This window comes from Meriones unguiculatus, chromosome 21 (genome assembly GCF_030254825.1).
Source record: "Meriones unguiculatus strain TT.TT164.6M chromosome 21, Bangor_MerUng_6.1, whole genome shotgun sequence".
Lineage (NCBI taxonomy): Eukaryota > Metazoa > Chordata > Mammalia > Rodentia > Muridae > Meriones > Meriones unguiculatus.
Window position 1 is genome coordinate 4,309,830 of NC_083368.1, and position 17,792 is coordinate 4,327,621.

The 17,792-nt window shown below is 37.4% G+C and overlaps 1 protein-coding gene across 7 annotated transcripts in view; it reads left to right on the plus strand.

Moving 5' to 3' along the window:
• Positions 1–17,792, plus strand: part of Abcg2 (ATP binding cassette subfamily G member 2 (Junior blood group)) — a 114,504-nt gene that overhangs the window by 71,605 nt on the left and 25,107 nt on the right. For 6 of the 7 annotated variants that reach the window (XM_060374180.1, XM_060374181.1, XM_060374178.1 and 3 more), the window contains 4 exons: positions 8,616–8,832; positions 14,335–14,394; positions 15,025–15,139; positions 15,673–15,825. In XM_060374180.1, the coding sequence (XP_060230163.1) occupies positions 8,636–8,832; positions 14,335–14,394; positions 15,025–15,139; positions 15,673–15,825 (525 nt within the window). In that variant the 5' untranslated portion in view covers positions 8,616–8,635. Of the gene's footprint in view, positions 1–6,304; positions 6,322–8,615; positions 8,833–14,334; positions 14,395–15,024; positions 15,140–15,672; positions 15,826–17,792 lie in introns of those variants that run through there. The other variant, XM_060374182.1, reaches the window with a different exon arrangement.

The following is a 17,792-nucleotide window of genomic DNA, read 5'->3' on the forward strand; positions in this document are numbered from 1 at the left end:
GTATAAAAACCTGCTGAATCCATTGAATACTGCTCCTATGTATGTGTGTTTAGAAGTGACCACTTAAGATTATACACCCTATCTCTCAGAGGCCTAGTCCCCAGAGAAAACTGATTTTCCCTCTCTCAGCAGCCATTAATTGCCTAGAGTTCTTTATCTAGGGGTGGTACCTCATGAGATTTTTCCCCCCTACATTGTCTACATTGTACAATGTAGAATCTACATTGTCAGGTGTTCTCATGCCGGTCTTGTTGAGGTTTCATGGGTACAGCTTACCTGTCAAATAACAAGAACACTCACTATTTTACATCAAATATCCTGGTTTTCTGACTCTTAAAATCCATGCATCCCATGATTTGGGATCATCCCTGAATCTTAGGTCTTGGAGATACAGATAATACACACTGCAGAAAAGACAGTATCTTCAACAAATGGTGTTAGAAAGCAGATTGTCCACATGTAGAAGAATGAAATTAAGCTAGTTCCTGTTACCATGCACAAGAATCAGTTATAAGTGGATCAAAGACACTATGTGAAACCTGAAATGCTGAAACTACTAGAGGAAAACACAGCCAATACCCTCTGTGATATGGATGTAAGAAGGGTCTTTCTGAATAAAGTTTCATTTGCTCAGAAATTCAGCGCAATAGGACACTGGATCGTAGACCTTAATGTGAAACTTGAAATGGTGAAACAGCTAGGAGATAGTAAAGGCAGCATTCTCTAAGATGCAATTGTAGGAAAGGACTTTCTGAAAAACATTATATTTTCTCATGAATTAAGGCCAACAGTTGACAAATAGGACCCTATAAAACTTAAAAAGCTTTGTACAGCAAAAGAAACAGTCAGTTGAGTGAAGTGGAATCCCAGTGTAGAAAGAATCTTTGTTAGCTGTACACCTGACAAAGGATTAATATTCAGAATATATAAAGAACTCCAAAAAATGAAGAATCAAGGGAACAACCTAATTAAAAATAGGCTATGGAGTAGAAAATTAAAAAAAAAGTTAAATGACACAAATATATCTGTAATAGTTTCAAACATTCTTAGCAACTGGGGAAATGCAAATTAACAGTACTTTGAGATTTCCTTTCACCCTAGGCAGAATGGTCAATAGAAAGAAAAGAAATGCTGTTGAAAATACAGGGAAATGAGATCTCTTTGATATTGGCGCTGTTGCAAACAGGTAGATATAAATCTATTTTAGAGCAATTCTTTAATAGCAAAGGATTTTATCATTTATTAAAGATAAAAGCAGATTTGCATATCTGCTTTAGATATAGAATAGATATTTCCTATCTATTGTTTATGTTAACATGAATTAAATACCTCTGATGATCAATATTTTCATTTTACAATGCTTGGTGCTGGGATACCACTTCACATAGATGTATACAAAATAACAGCAGTAGCGTGTTCCTGGCTACGTCAGAAATTGTTGCAAATTCTAGACTATTAATTTCAAGCCAAAATTCATGTAATGATTTTTTTAAATTAAGATCAAGTCAGCACCTCAAATAGCATTTTTAAAAATCAAGTATTTTAACACAGATATATCTAACAGAACCTATGTTAATTAGCTACTCATGAGAAATATATGGCTTTGTTTTTTATAATGAAACATTGTGCTTCTTTAAGATTTATTTATTTTATTTTATGTGTTTGGGTGTTTTTGCACCATCAGGTGTGTTTTTGTTGCCTCAGGATACCAGAAGAGTGTATCCTGAGTGGATCCACTGGAACTGGAATTAACAGATAATTGTAAGCCTTTATGTAGGTGCTGGGGATCAAACCCGGGCTTCCTGGAAGAGCAACAAGTGCTCTTAAGCTGTGAGCCATCTCTCAAGCTCACCTTTATGTTTCTTTAAGAGTAGAGAATGTTGTGCAGTAAAATTGCACTTTTTTTTGGCAGTTCATAATATACAGTAGTCAAATCTAAGCCAAGGTATTTCAGGCAGCATTTATTGCTGTTGTATGGTGCCATATGCAATGCCTAGGACACATGTTATATGGTGTGACATGGGTGAGCACTGACAGTAAAATCATAGTTTTCTTATATGTTTGATTTTAAATATGAATTTTTTTTATTTTTTAGATTTTCTTTTTTACACATCACAGTCTTTTCTTTTTCTTTTTATATTAATTACAGTTTACTCACTCTGTATCCCAGCTGTAGCCCCCTCCCTCATTCCCTCCCAATCCCACCGTTCCTCCCTCTTTTCCTCCCATGCCGCTCTTCAAGTCCACAGATAGGGGAGGTCCTCCTCCCCTTCCATCTGACCCTAGTTTATTAGTTCTCATCAGGACTGGCTGCATTGTCCTCCTCTGTGGCCTGAGAAGGCTGCTCGCCCCCTCAGGGGGAGGTGGTCAAAGATCTAGCCACAGAGTTCATGTCAGAGACAGTCCCTGTTCCCATTATTACTAGGGAACCCACTTTGATATTGAGCTGCCATGGGCTACATCTGAGCAGGGGTTCTGTTCTAGGTAATATTCATGAATGGTCCTTGGTTGGAGTATCAGTCTCAGAAAAGACCCCTGTGCCCAGATTGTGGTTCTGTTGCTGTCCTTGTGGAGCTCCTGTCTACTCCAGGTCTTACTAAGATTCTTAAGATTCCCTGCACTCTGCCCAAAGTTTGGTTATGCATCTCAGCATCTGCTTTGATACACTGCTGGGTAGAGTCTTTCAGAGGCCCCCTGTAATAGGCTCCTGCCCTGTTTCTGTTTTTTCCTTCTTCCAATGTCCATCCTGTTGTTTGTCTTTTTGAATGAGAATTGATCATCCTACCCAGCGTCCTCCTTCTTGCTTGGTTTCTTTAGGTATACATATTTGTGTAGGTTTCTCCTATATTGTATGTCTAGTATCCACTTATAAGTGAGTATATACTGTGTGTATCTTTCTGCTTCTGGGATACCTCACTCAGGATGATCTTTTCTAGATCCCACCATTTGCCTGCAATTTTCATGATTTCAATCTGGGGCTTTCTCAGACAATTAGGAATAGTGCTTCCTCAAGATCCAGCCATACCACTCCTAGGTATATATCCAAAATATGCTCAAGTACACAATAAGGACATTTGTTCAACCATGTTTGTAGCAGCTTTATTCATAATAGCCAGGACCTGCAAACAATCCAGATGTCCATCAACCGAGGAATGGATACAGAAATTGTGGTACATTTACACAATGGAATACTACTCAGCAATTAAAAACAAGGAAATCCTAAATTTATTTTTTTAATTAATTTATTTATTTTATGTATATGAATGCTCTATCTGCATGTACACTTGCATGCCATAAGAGAGTACGAGATCACATTATAGATGGTTTGGGGCTACCATATGGTTCCTGTGAATTGAATTCAGGACCTCTGGAAGAACAGACAGTGCTCTTAGCCACTGAGCCATCTCTCTAGCCCCCTGAATTTAATTTTGATCATTTATTCAGATACCTTTCACTGTTGCCAACTTTTGTGTGCCCCTCCTCTCCATTTACTTTCAGGGCCACATGGGGCTGAGAACCTTAGTAGAAGAAGATCTGCATAAATAACAAACCTTTTTTTATTCTTTTGGTTTTTTGGTTTCTATGTATCCATTGTTCATATGTATCCCTACATATGCAGGTATATGTATGGAAGCCAAAGGTTGATGTTGAATCATGCTCACTTGCTCTTAGGTTTTGAGACAGGGTCTTTAACAGAACTTGGAGTTTGCTGATTCGGCTACACTGTCTGGCTAGAAAGCCCTAGGGATCCTCCTGTCTCCACCTCCCAAACACTGAGATTGTAGGATCCCTGGCATTTTTACATAGTTGTTGGGAATTGAACTGAGGCCCTCATGATTTAACAGTAAGCACTTTACTCACTGAGCCATATCCCCAGGTCTCATTTTATTTTTTATTTATTTACCTATTTTTGCAACTTTTTGTTTTATTTTGTCTGTGTATACATGTATGTATTTGTGTGTGTACACCACAGTACACCTGTGGAGGTCACAGGACAACTTGTAGTAGTTGGTTCTTTCCTTCCACCATCTGGGATGAGGGGATTGAACTCAGATTATCAATCTTGGTGGCAAGGGTATTTCCCCCCTGGAGCATCTTCCTGCCCATTTTGCCTTTTAAAAGTCTAAGAATGCTTATGCTTGAGCTCTAGCACTGAATTACATCCTCATTTTTAGTTTCTGGATTTTAGCAACATGGAAAGATGAGGGAAAGGCATTTAAGAAAACTTAAGGTGGAGTTTGTGTGGGTGAGGAGGCAGCTCAGTGGTTAAGAGCACTGACTGCTCTTCCAGAAGACCTTCCCAGCACCCACAATCAGTTCTAGGGGATCCAACACCTTCTACTGTTCATTTCTGTTACTAGACAAATGTGTGATACCCAAACCATGCAGGCAAAATGGCACACATAAATTAAATGCTTAAAAAACTAAAATAAAACTTAAGGAACTGGAGAGCTGGTTCAGCAGGTAACTGTGCTTGCTACTCTCCTGGAGGACCTGAGTTTGATTCTTGGCACCCATTTTGGCTAGCTTACAACCACATTTTACTCCAGCCCCAGAGGGTCTGGTACCCTCTTTTTGCGTCTTTGGGCACCTGCACATAAATGGCACGCGTGCACACACACACACACACACACACACACACACACACACACACACACACACAATGACATATAAAATGTGTTAAAATCTTAAAGTAAAAAAACTCAAGGGAAATACATTTTTGCAAGGATTCAAAGAGGGCAAGGCCGTTGGTCATCTAGGAGAATCTTATTCATGCTTGGTTGGCTTTAACAAAAGTTCATATCTCTGAGCACTAGAACCTGGGGTCCTTTCTGGCAATACTCATATATACCTCCCCCACCCCCACTTTGTGAGCCTGTCTGCCCTGGTTTTCTACATTAACTGCCACTCATTTGTGTACTTAACTCCACAGGTTTTCCAAATGTTCCTCATACAGCAGTCAGAACATGAGACACAGGCATGTTTATTGAGTGTACACACTGTCTTAATCAGAGTTTGTATTGCTGTGGTAGAAACACCGTGACCGAAAGCAGCTTGATAGGGAGATTAATTTTTCTTTATAGTCAGCGTATGAATATAGCACTGAGGGAATCCAGGTTAGTAACCTGGAGACAGGAACTGCAGCAGTATCCATGGAAGAGTGTAACTTCTCCCAGCTAGCTCAGTATTCTTTCATATACAAGTCAGGACCACTTGCCTACCCAAGGGTAACACCATCAACAGTGAGCTGGGCTCTTCCATATCACCAATCAAGAAAGGAAATGCTCCACAGGCTTACCCACAGGCCATTCTTGTGGGAGAATTTCTTTATCAATTGAGATTCCTCTTCCAGAATAACTCCAGCTTGTGTTAAGTTGACCTAAAACTATCTAGGGTATATACCTTCCATTATATGGCCCTCTTCCTATATGTCTTGTTCTTAGATCACTGTTACTATGATGTGAAGGCCCAGAACTATGTCAGTGGACTGATTACAAACGTAATTACTAAGTTGTGTTAGAGTTTTCAGTACTGGATACTTTAAGGTGGACGTGTCAGATGATGAAAACCATGGGTCATCAGAAGACATGTTAAATGGAAGGAATAATTTTTGAAGTTAAAAACCATGGTTTATATGTTTTTTCCCCCATTTGTGACTCAAAGCTTCTCCCTCCTTGTTAGTTCTATTATCTTTGCATTAATGTCAGTTTAAACCACTTAATCTGTGGTTGAGATTAGGTCTTTATATTCAAGAATTGTTTATAGGAAAAAAATGTAAGGGTCCATCTCTGAACCCTTAGCAGGGGCTACCGTTGCACCTGCTAGCATGCACAGTAGTTAACAATTGGCAGGTGTATCTGGCTGAGGACAGAGTCTGCCAGTGTCTTGCCCTACCTGTGTTTACTTTTCATCATATACAATATAGGTTTTGCTCTCTGTTTAGAAATTAATATATGATTAAGAGTATGGTAAAGAGAAAATTCTTATTTTGGATGTAGAGAAAAAAAGCTCAAAATTTTAAAAAAGCAGAAACAAAGATTACTGATGAGAAAACAAGAGGATAAGAAATGGTGATGCGTGCTGTCCTCAGAAAAGTGGCTGATGGGAAGGGGAAGGGGCTACCATCCCATTTGGAAGGTCTTTCCAGGTTGGCTGACATTCATAAACAGCCCAATTAGCTTGAGTAAGCTGGGTGTGGGCTGATAGTGACGTTCTTTGGAATTTTTTCTTTTAAGGACTTGGTCTTTGCAGAAGGCCTGGGATACAGAAATGAGAAAATTCCACTTGATTAGCAGTCCCCCCGAAACCAGGAAATACAAGGTTAGATGCTGAATTTTGTCTTAGGAAAGTCTGGATAGGGTCTGAAGGTTTTCTTTTGTGTTAAAGAAAAAAGTACCAGTCTAATGCACAGTATACATGACAGGAAGGCTGCCACGGAAAGATTACTGTGAATGTGAGTGTGGTGGACAGCTTGTGAGTCATCTAAATAGAGATTGCATGTTATGGTGCGGTACTGAAGTTTTACACTTTTTTGTTTTGTAATCCTTAATGCATTTTTTTTGTTGTTGTTGTTGTTGTTTCAACTTAGGGTAATGCATTTTTCCATGTGAGAGCTCTGGAATTTGTTCCTGTTTCCCCTCCCTTCTTCTAAGGCCTCCTCACTTCTGCTGAGTGGTATTCCTGTGTTCTGTCTAATGCATTGGGTTGAGTCAGGAAGGTCCTAAGCCTGGGAGGGAGGTTGTAGAACTCTAGTTAGGAATTATGTGGCTGCTCATCAGTGACGATGCAGACTCAACTCAGCTACTGGGACCACACCAACTGTGCACACTTGTAACACCATTACCAGTTTATCAGTTCTAGATCACCATCTGAGGGTGTGGATGATCTTTCTTTGGTCCTTTAGTTTCAGTTGTAGCCTTGAATTCATGAAAATCTTACAAAAAATCTCATTTTCAGGTTGAGCCAATGACTAATTTAAGTCAAGTGATATGTTCTTGATTCTTACTGTGTTTTAGGAGGATACAAAGTGGCCACTGTAGCTGATCACATTGGACTGCCAATAGGAGACTTGATTGGTGTGTTGGCATTGACACACACAGACACACACACAGACACATACACACACACACACACACACACACACACACACACACACACACACACATATATATATACTGGTTTCTGAAGACATGGGAGAGATTTAACAGAATATTTAGAGAAAATCTGTAAAGTTTCAACATCACTTAGGCCTTCTCTTGATTGCCTCAGGAGAACAGAACTTTGGCTAGCTGCTACAGTTTATTGTACTACTCCATTAAAAACGAAATGAATAGAGTGGTAAATGATAAGTTTAGGACATAAAAACATTTTTCAGAAATTTATCTTTTTGTCAGTTTTGCCTAGGCACATCTTTGAATTCCTGTGTATCTAGCCTGCTTGTTATTTTTGGAACTTCATTCTGAGACTTGAAACTTACCTGTTTGGGAGAATACTGCCCAGAATTTCTGTAAATATTGATCCTACTCTATTTCTTCTCCCATCCCTTTCCAGGACTCTAGTTGTGTATGAGATATTATTTTAATTCTGTCCTCTTGTTTTTTTTTTCTTTTAAATGAAGTTCTCCTTAAATCTGGAGGTTCTCTTTTCTCTATGGTGATAATTTTTTATCATTTTAGAAACTTAATTCTGCATGTTTCCTGCATAATCTTTATAGGAATCAAAATCATCGAAAAGAGGAGACCACAATGAAGTAAATCCAGCCCTCTGAGCCCTTTCTCTCACTTGCATGAAACAAAACTCATGAAAATTAGACAGAGAGAGTTCTTCATAGGTGGATATTTTTTAAACATTAAAACTAAGTTTACTGAATTTAACATTAGCTCAGGTCTCAGTTTGATCATATTTTTAGGGGGCTTTTTTTTAAATAATGTTCATTGTGAAGCATTTTAAACTTGATCTGTAAATTTGATTCTTATTGTTTACTTTAAAGTCCTGAGTTAATGTAGTTACTAAATTCACACTTTAAGTTATTGTAGAATTTAAGTATATTTCCTTGCGATGGTTTTGTCATCTGAAGGGGCAGATGGCATTCAGGGAATCCTCATGTACCTGATGGCTTACCTAAGCCCATTTCTTAAAGCAATGTTACAAACTCTCAGCTCAAATAATGATACAATGAACTGACAGGGTCGTTTTTCTGTAGTCTGAATTTAAGTTTTATTATAGGCTTTTAAAGCTACACAAGATGAAGACTTTCCCATCTTTTTACAACTTCCTTAGTTTTGAATACTTTGCATGTTCTTTGACTAAATAAGGTCCTATTTCTTAGACATTTGACAGCCAATGGGAGCAGACATCCTCAAAGTTATGTATCTGTTACATGTTGCCTGATCTAAGGTGGTTCTTATCCAAGTGATTGTGAGAAGAACGGCCTTTGAAAGGAATCTATAAATTAGCAGAACACTTTAAAGACTTGCTTTAAAAGAACTATTATCTTGGACTGGAAAGATGGCTCAGCCATTAAAGACTCACAACCGAAAATAAAAGTACTGTTACCTGTGCCAACCATCTCTTTTATTCGTATCATTAATTTACTATTGCTTTTCCCTCTGCAGAAAGGCAGAAATCCTAAAAGATGTCTTCCAGTAATGACCACGTTTTAGTACCAATGTCACAGAGAAACACCAACGGCCTTACCGGAATGAACTCCAGCAACACGAAGACACATACAGGAGATGTGCTAAGTTTTCGTAATATCACCTATCGAGTGAAAGTGAAAAGTGGGTTTTTAATCCGGAAAACAGTTGAGAAAGAAATACTGTCAGATATCAAGTATGTATATGAATTCTTTACAAGACTGATTTATTTATCTGCAGTGACCTTTATAGAATTGTCATTACTACTAACAAGTTGCTGTGAATACTTCATGTCTCTGTACATATGTATGTAGACATAGCCTGTCATTTCTTTTGTCTAAACTAGGACATAAATTACTTGCTCTCTTGTTAGACATATATTTTACTCACAAAGGAACTGCGAAAACTTAAAAAATAGTCTCATTTTTTTGAGAAATGAATATTTTAATAAACCATTTTGTTAAGACTGGGAAGTCTTACACCTTAGAGGTAAAGGTCTGACTTTGTAATTTATGGTATGTTGATTGTGAACATGGAATTGTAACCTCAGATTTAGTTTTTTAAGTAGAAGACCTGCTAATACACTTTTAAAAATATGTGTGTACTTTATGTCTATTAAGTTTCTGTAGAAAGGAGATGGAAATGCAGTATGATTTGAAAGTCTTGATTTTTCAAATACACTTGTTCTAATAAATAACTTATTTATGGTAAGCTGATTGTAGCCTTCAAGGATTTACTTAGTACTCTCTCTCCATAATAAAAACATGTAGAAGGGCTTGGAATATGGCTCAGTTTGTATAGTGCTTGCTTATCATGCATAAAACTATGCTACATGCATTGTATGCATAATGATAGTATGAATAATGGGTTCAGTTCCCAGAACCACATAAAACCATCTATCACTACATCTGTAATACCAGCACTTGGGAGGTGGAAGCAGGAGTATCATAAGGTCAGGGGCATCCTGAGCTACCTAAGACTGTCTTCAAATAACAAAGGTAAAAAATATGAAAATGTAAGGTTACTCTCATTTAGCTGAGGTTCTATTCTTGAAGGCCAAAGCGATGAGGATTTGGGATCCAACTTAATGTAGGTAGCCAGTTCTGTTTTAAAAGCACTTAGTAATTTGTGATATTTGTTCTTTCATCAAGCAATGAAGTTATATTCAGAATATGGTGTTCACATAGAAACTAGAGCAGAGAGTAAATAGATATTTCTGTAGAACCTGTCACCCCTAGTCTCTTGGTTGCCATTGATTGGCTTTTTAATCTTTACCTTGTTTCTAGAGAACTGAGTCTATAGTTTGCCAGTGTGGTGTTGATAAATGAATTTGGGTTTGTTTGGACAGCCAGGTCTCTCTTTGTCTCTTGTAGTCTGGGGCAGTTATAAGAGTTCTTTGACCCAGTATAAATACAGGCCTATGTGGAATCAGATACTTCAGTTTTCTTAACTTGCTTTAGGTTCATGGTATTATATTACAGCATCAGAAGAGTAATTATCACAAGTGTGTATATTCCTGGATCTCTGTTGTCTTCACTAGCATTCAGCAGTGATTCATCATCACTATTTGTGTTGGTACTCTTTTGGTTCCAGATTTGCTTGCTAGAAAACCTTCAGGTATTTTCACTTCTCCTTTGTTACTTTGATTTATTCCTCATTTTTAGTATTTCTTTGGTACAAGAAGAAATCACTGGTTACTTACCCTGTGACCTGAACTCAGCTGATGTTCATTCTTGTAGAAAATGTTTTTTTACAGCCAGGATCTGGGTACTGAGTTTTCATTGCAGTTGCAATGTAATTGCCTCTGCTTTCTAATGAGACAAGCTAGGTCATATATGTTTGCATTTATAGGCACACATAGACATGCACATACTTTTGGTTGAAAAAATATCTCTCTTTCCCTCATGTTCAGATACATATAGATCTTGTTAGGCAGAGTAAAAGAAGTTAGTAGTGGGTGAAGCTCTGGTGAAGGAACAGTTAGTTGGCATCAATTCTCAGTGCATTCTGGGAGTTTCCTAGCTGTGTTTTTCTGTAGCTATCTGTATATAGATAACATATAATTCCTCAGAATGTATCAATTATAATCTAGTATGTTGCATGTGTTCTGAATTTACATGTTTTCTTTTCCCTCAAAGTGTCTAAAGCTTGGCTGTCATTCTCCACCCATCCCCCTCTTCTAGCTTAGAGATTAAGTTCAATGCTAGACAAGTATTCTGCTACTAAGCTACATCTCCAGTCTTCATTATTATTGTGCTTTCCAATTCACTCAGTTTTTTATTCTGACCTAAGTAATAATAATAATAATACTGACGAGTAATAACCTGTCTAGCTTGTGGCTATCTCTTCTCTGTTCTCCACACTCTTCGAGGCTCCTGTTGTTGGGTGCTGGTGTCATCAGTGTAGGACCTGTGTAGTCTTCCTATTAAGATAGGGAAGATAAGAAAAAGTCTAATAAAAATGATCAGGAGTTGTTGTTGATGATGTTATTAATGTTGTTGATTTTTTGGCTTTTTAAACAAGGTTTAATGAATCCCAAATTAACCTGAAACTCACCATGAAAGCAAGGATGGCTTGAATTCCTGATCTTCCTGTCTCTATATCCCAGGTTCTTGGATAACAGATATGCCCACCACATCCTCTACTAGAAGTGATTAATAATTATTCGCATAGAAAATAATAAATAATAATATAAAACTAAGTTTTCTGGACAGATATTTAATATTCACTAAGTTGTTCTGATTTCTTATTTTGTTAGTAGTATTTAGCTTTAAGTGATAAATCATAACATAAAGATTACATTTATTAATAAGATTATTTTACTTCCTGGCGTGTATTGTTTTAAAAAAAAGTTCTTTGAAGTCCCCGTCTATAGTTTTACCAGTTAGGAGGCTGAGGCAGGAAGATTTTTATACATTAAAGACAAGTCAAGGCTACATAGTGAGTTCTAGGCTAGCCTGGGCTAGCATATGAGGAACTGTCTTCAAACAAAAGTCTCAGTAATAAAAATGTAGCTTCCTTTATCTGATACATTTTGAATGCTTTCTAGGTTATTGGTGGTACACAGATTTTATTTTTCTGTTCTCAGACTTTATATTTCCCTGAAGAATTAAAAAACTGAAGTACTTTCACTTTGTTAATTTCAAAGTGATCAAAAGATAAAAGTGAAGCAGCTTGCCGTGAATTGGAGGAATAGATGTCAGAACTGAGGAAGTGTATTTGTGTTGCTCAGTGTATGTGTGGGGGGAAATGGCCCTCCTTCAAAACTGTCCTTAAGCACAATAGCAAGAAAAGATTGACTGTTAACCACTAAAATGCAGTAAGAAAGACAGGGATTTTCAAAGAGGTTTTCATTGTGTACATTCAGAAAAGTGAGCAAAGTCTTCCTGTGCCACAGTTCTTACTAGAGGGAGAACCAAGCAGTCAAAGGTTGTAAAGCAAGGGTGGAGGGCAGGGTGGGGCAGTTAGGAAACTGTAGGTCACAGAGTAGAAGAGAGGTCATCTGCAGACACTTTCTACCATACAGCAATGTTATAACTGAGCTCTGGCTTCGTGGCATAAAAGCTGATCGAGCCCTCAAAGTATAATTCTATTCAGATCACACTATTGATGAAAACAGGAATAGGTGACCAGCCATATATATATGTGCTGATCCAAGGAGACCAAGGTTTATTTTTTCATTTGTCTGCTTGTTTTTCTCAGCGTATTCCATTTTCTGCAAGAGGGAGTCTGTGACCATAGCATACATCAAATAATGATGCGCGGAGTTGGAATTAACCACTGCCCCAGATTCTAACTCTTGGAATCCAACCTTATTATTGTCTTTAATAGTAGAATTTAGTATATATATATGTATGCCAACCTTAGAGATCTATTAAACTGTGGTAGCACATTAATGTTAGGTTTCTTCCTAAATGATTCAGGATGTCTTAGACTTTATATAAGTAGGAATTTTAAAAACCTACTTATATAAGTTGCTGAAAGAGTTTTGTGGCAGTGAAGCCTTACAGAATAAAAGGTTCTATTCATTTTTAGAAGCAGGTGCTAGGGAGCTGTTGATATAGGAGAAACATCAACAAGTAGAAATACATGCACACTGAAAGTTTACCCTGGCATCTCTGTGTCTGTATGTTGGATAGTATGTTGGAGGGGTAACATAGTAAAAGAATAAGAGATTTTTCCATGTTACAACTTGATTGAGGCCTAATGGTCTGTTGTTACATTTGTCTGGTATTTCACGGAGAGGTACAGCATTAAAAAGCAAAGCAAAATTACATTTCACCTTTAACCTTGTCCCCCCAACCATTATATAATTGGGATACACCAGGTACATCAGGCAATAAATGTTGAGTTTCTCTTGTACTTAAGTGCAGGGTGATACATGTACTGGAGAGTTTATTGCTCATGACAGTGTACAATCATAAGAAAGATCTTTGTAGTCATCATACGAATGAATTAGTTGGCAGTTTTGGCTTTTTGCTGGAATAGATACTGTGTTCTCTGAAATACATCTTGACCTATTTACCAGTTCTAGGGTCTGAAAATGACACTGGTATTGGATGGGCCAACTCAGGCCTTTCTTCATCATTCCTGTGTAGCTGTAATGGACCCACCCTTAATTCCCTTTTCTCTTGTCTATTTTCTTTAGCTACCTTCATTTGTCACTATCAACATTGCTGCGATTTTCCATCTTAGTCAATCTGAATAACCATATAATTTGTTGAAACAAATGGCTGTGTATTGTGTGTCTGTAACTCATTATTAAACACTTCACCAGGAAGGAGAAGTCTCTTTTAAGACTGTATTTCCCTTTTTAATTAGTAACACTGTTTCTGTTGTTTCAAATTTATTTTTATTTGTGGGTGTGTGGTGGTGGTATGAGAGAGAAAGAGAGGTAGATAGACAGAAACAGACAGACCCCAGGGCACACAAACAGAGGTCAGAGGACAATTTGGGGAATCAGTTCTCCTTCCACCAAGGTTTGCGGGGATCAAACTCTGGTCTTCAGACTTGCATAGCCAGTGTTTTCCACACTGAGCCATCATGTCTACCTGACATTTTTTAGTTTCGTGTTAAATACTGTTGATGCTTCTGTCCTAACACTGAAACTTCAGTTTAAGATACTTTCACATTTTAGTCTGATTAGATTTTAGTAATGAGAACTGGTACTCTTCAAGTATTGATTGTGCTGGACTTTGCTAGGTAGGTAGTAAGTCAAAGCAATTTAAAGATACTAGTCATTATTAGCTTTATTCAAAAACTGTTATGCACTTTATATTGGTTAACTCTTCTTCACTTATTTCAGGAATCTGTTATTTTAAGAATATTATAATCTTTCTTACTTAAAAGACTGTCAGTTGCTGTTGCTGGGACTCATGATAAGCATGTGCTCTACTGCTGAGTTGTATCCCTAACTCAATTAAGGAACATGGAACATTGGCTATGCCATTTTCAAAGGATTGTTTCAAGAGCAAGTTATAGAACAATAGTAAAAGAAAGGTTGAGAAGGAACAGATTCATTCATATAGTACTTGTGGTCTATAGTCTTTAGATTCTTGTATCAGTGATTCTTTTTTATCTCAAGAGGTTGTGCTGGTTTGCAGTTTCATCCTCATTTTTTAGTGTGTTCAGTTCAGATGGTGAGTTTAAAGAACTTCATGTAAAATACAACATTAAGACAGTATTGTTTTGTTTCTAGTGGGATCATGAAACCTGGCCTCAATGCCATTCTGGGACCCACAGGCGGAGGCAAGTCTTCGTGAGTATAACATACATATAAATAAGCATTTTCTGATCATTAAAAAATCACATTCACATGAACAGGTGTTGGCTGATTATTTTCAGTGTATATGTGGTCTGGTCTTAGGTGTTGTGGATAATATGGGATTAACTATCTCATGGTTTTGTCCCAAGGACCAAAAAGACTTATTATGTCATGTTGTATGGGTTGTGATCTCCAAGGAGCATTAACCAAGTAGGGCATTTGGGGAAGTCTTGCTATTTAAGCCAGTTTTTCTTGCTTTTATATTTTGGGTTATGCTGTAGGACATAATGCAAAGGGAGCTGAGAATTTAAAACATGTGAACTTGTTTTTTGTTTTGTTTTTCTTGTTTTATTTTGAGTCAGGATCTCAGCTTTGTAGCCCTGGCTACCCTGGAACTCACTATGTAGACTAGGCTGGACTTAACTTACATAGATCCTCCTGCCTTTGCCTCCTGAGTGCTGTGATGAAAGGTACGGGCCACCATCCTCAGCCTATAAATTTGTTGTCAAACTATAAATGTATCAACTAGTTAAGTTTTAACACTAGCAAAACTTGCATTTAGAGCAGCTAAGCAATATGGCCTGTGTTGAAGGAGAAAAAAATCCTTATACATGTTCTTTACAGGTTGCTAGATATCTTAGCAGCAAGGAAAGATCCGCGAGGATTATCTGGAGACGTTTTGATAAATGGGGCACCTCAACCTGCCAATTTCAAATGCTGTTCAGGTTATGTGGTTCAAGTGAGTATAAGTAGATTTCAGCTATATATGTGCAAGTGCATTTAATTATAGTTTAGTTTGTTTCCAATTAAATATACAACATGTTCATATAATTCACATATTTGCATCAGATTTTCATTAACTTCCATTACACTGGGGTGATGTTAAAGGGAAAGACAGAGTGGGCCTGGAATATGATCCTGTAGGGCAGTGCTATCAGTCCTGGCATCCATATAATTTCCAAAAAAGAAAAAAAAAAAGATTCTCTTACTTCATTTTCTTAACATTGGAGATGTCTTTCCCAAATCCTTCCACCATGCAACCTTGAAATGGTGGTGGTTTAACATGTGTACTGCTGGGTGATGAAAATGATGCCGTTGAACTTTGCAGGTGTCTCTATTTACAGTTACTACAACTTAAGAGAACCTGCGGTTTACCAATAGCCAGAATTATACCTTGGATGTGTTATGTGTATGGACTGAACTATATATATATTCAAGTGATGGTCATAGAAAAGACCCACATATCTCACTAAAATGCCACCTTGCATTAAGGATGACATTGTGATGGGCACCCTGACAGTGAGAGAAAACTTGCAGTTCTCAGCAGCTCTTCGCCTTCCAACAACTATGGGGAATCATGAAAAAAATGACCGGATTAACATGATCATTAAAGAACTGGGTCTGGACAAAGTAGCCGACTCTAAGGTATGAAAACCCCTCATAGTATCATAGCCAGGAAACTGCCCTTCGGAAGCAATATAACGTCAACTGAAAGTTTCCTATAATGTCTGTGGCCAAAAGGGATTGCTTTCTGTGTGAGGAGACAGTAACTGGCTCTATAAAATTAAGATAAAAATTAAGGTTAAAAAAATCCCAATAGTGGCTGATTTCTGGAAACTGAGTATAGCCCAGCAGGGGAAGTATTCCTCCTGTGCCTTTTTCTATATGCCCTGGCACTACCTTCTTCAAGTCACACTATGTCTGCACTAAGTGGTCTACTACTTGGTGGGGAACAGTTCTGAAACGAGGAAGACAAGAATCCAAAGGTACTTGCTCAGCATGCATCATGATGCTGTGATTTGGCTTCCAGTATTGCATTTGGTCACATTAGGATTTGCTTACAACTTGTCCAGTGGTCAATTTACTTATCTGTAGTCTTTCTTTTGACAGTTTTATTTTTTCTTTCCTTATAACTCTCCTTTTTATTATTATTATTTGTTTTGTTTTGTTTTTATCTACTGTCAGTATTTTTTTCTAGACTCCTACATGCCAGGTAGGGTTAATAATGGAGAAGGTGCTTTTCTTTTTGAGTGTTAATTTGGACCGGAAAGGGAAATGAGACAGTGGATGAACTTTATAAATGACTAGTACAGTAGTTTTGACTGAGCAGACATTTGGGCATTGGGTGAAAATTCAGTGGCTGTAATTGAACTCTCCTGCCCATAATTATTTTCTTCCTTAGAGGAAATGTGTAATGGAGATGGGGAACTTTTGCTTCTCTTGGAATTTGCTAGCAGTCTTGCATGAACTGTATTTGGTTGGGAAATATAATCTTGGGATGATGTCATTTGACTTTATTTCTGAATTACTGGGTTTGCTTTACTTTGGCCCTGTTTAGTTGTTTGATTTTGCTCTCTAGAATGATCTTTTTCTTGACATTTACTGTTTCCCCCTCTCTTTCTTTTTGTATGTATTTAGTGCCGATTGTTGTTTCTTGGTCCTCATCCGTGCTAGGCACATGCTGTATTATGCATTGTACCTCCATATTATTCTTTACCTTTAAGCAGTCATTGCTATAACTTATTTTTTGTATTTCCAGAAGAAATGTAGAAAGATGCTTACTCATGTCTTAGAATTAATATAATCTGAATTATTAAAATATTTTATAAAACATGCGTAGCAAACATAGTCTGTTTTCTACAATGTTAAATTATATAAAATAATGATTTAATTGCTAATACTATTCATATAGCTTTCTCAGTTGTTAAAATCTTATGCCACAGTCTCTTCAGCTATTTCTTACTGGAATATATTTTAGAAAACTTTATAGTTCCTTACCCCTTAATACTTGTTATATACTTGTAAAAAGAAGACATGATACTGTGAGTGTATCTCAATTTTAGAACATGCGCATAGCATGTGCAAAACCCTAGATTTTATCACTAGCCCAGAAGAATAGAATAAATAAATATAGATATGAGGTCATTTACCTACTTATTAGAGTACCATTATCACCTAACAAAATAAAAAAAAAAAATCACGTCATATTCTTTTACTTTTGTCAAATTGTCTCCTAAAGTCTTTGTTAGGACCAAGGTGAGGATTACAAATAATGTTAGATTATAACTCCTTGAGCTGTGTGATTTCTGAATCATTTACTACTTTCTGCCCCTCCCAACCCTACTGACCTCTCACAATGACAATGTGGGGCTTAAAGATTCAGCCAGATTTACTGTGGACTATCTCACCTTCTGGATTTGTCTGAAAGGATGAGTAAGTTCTACAGTGAGTTATTGTATAGACAGTATCAACCTGGAGACTGAAAAGTACTTAAAATAGTGTTGTAGAATATGACCTCTCCCCTTGTATCCGTCCACTTTGACCACTGAAAGCGAGAGCCAGGTTCAGGTGCTGGATGATTAGTAGATTATGTCCAGAGTGTTCCCTTTTCC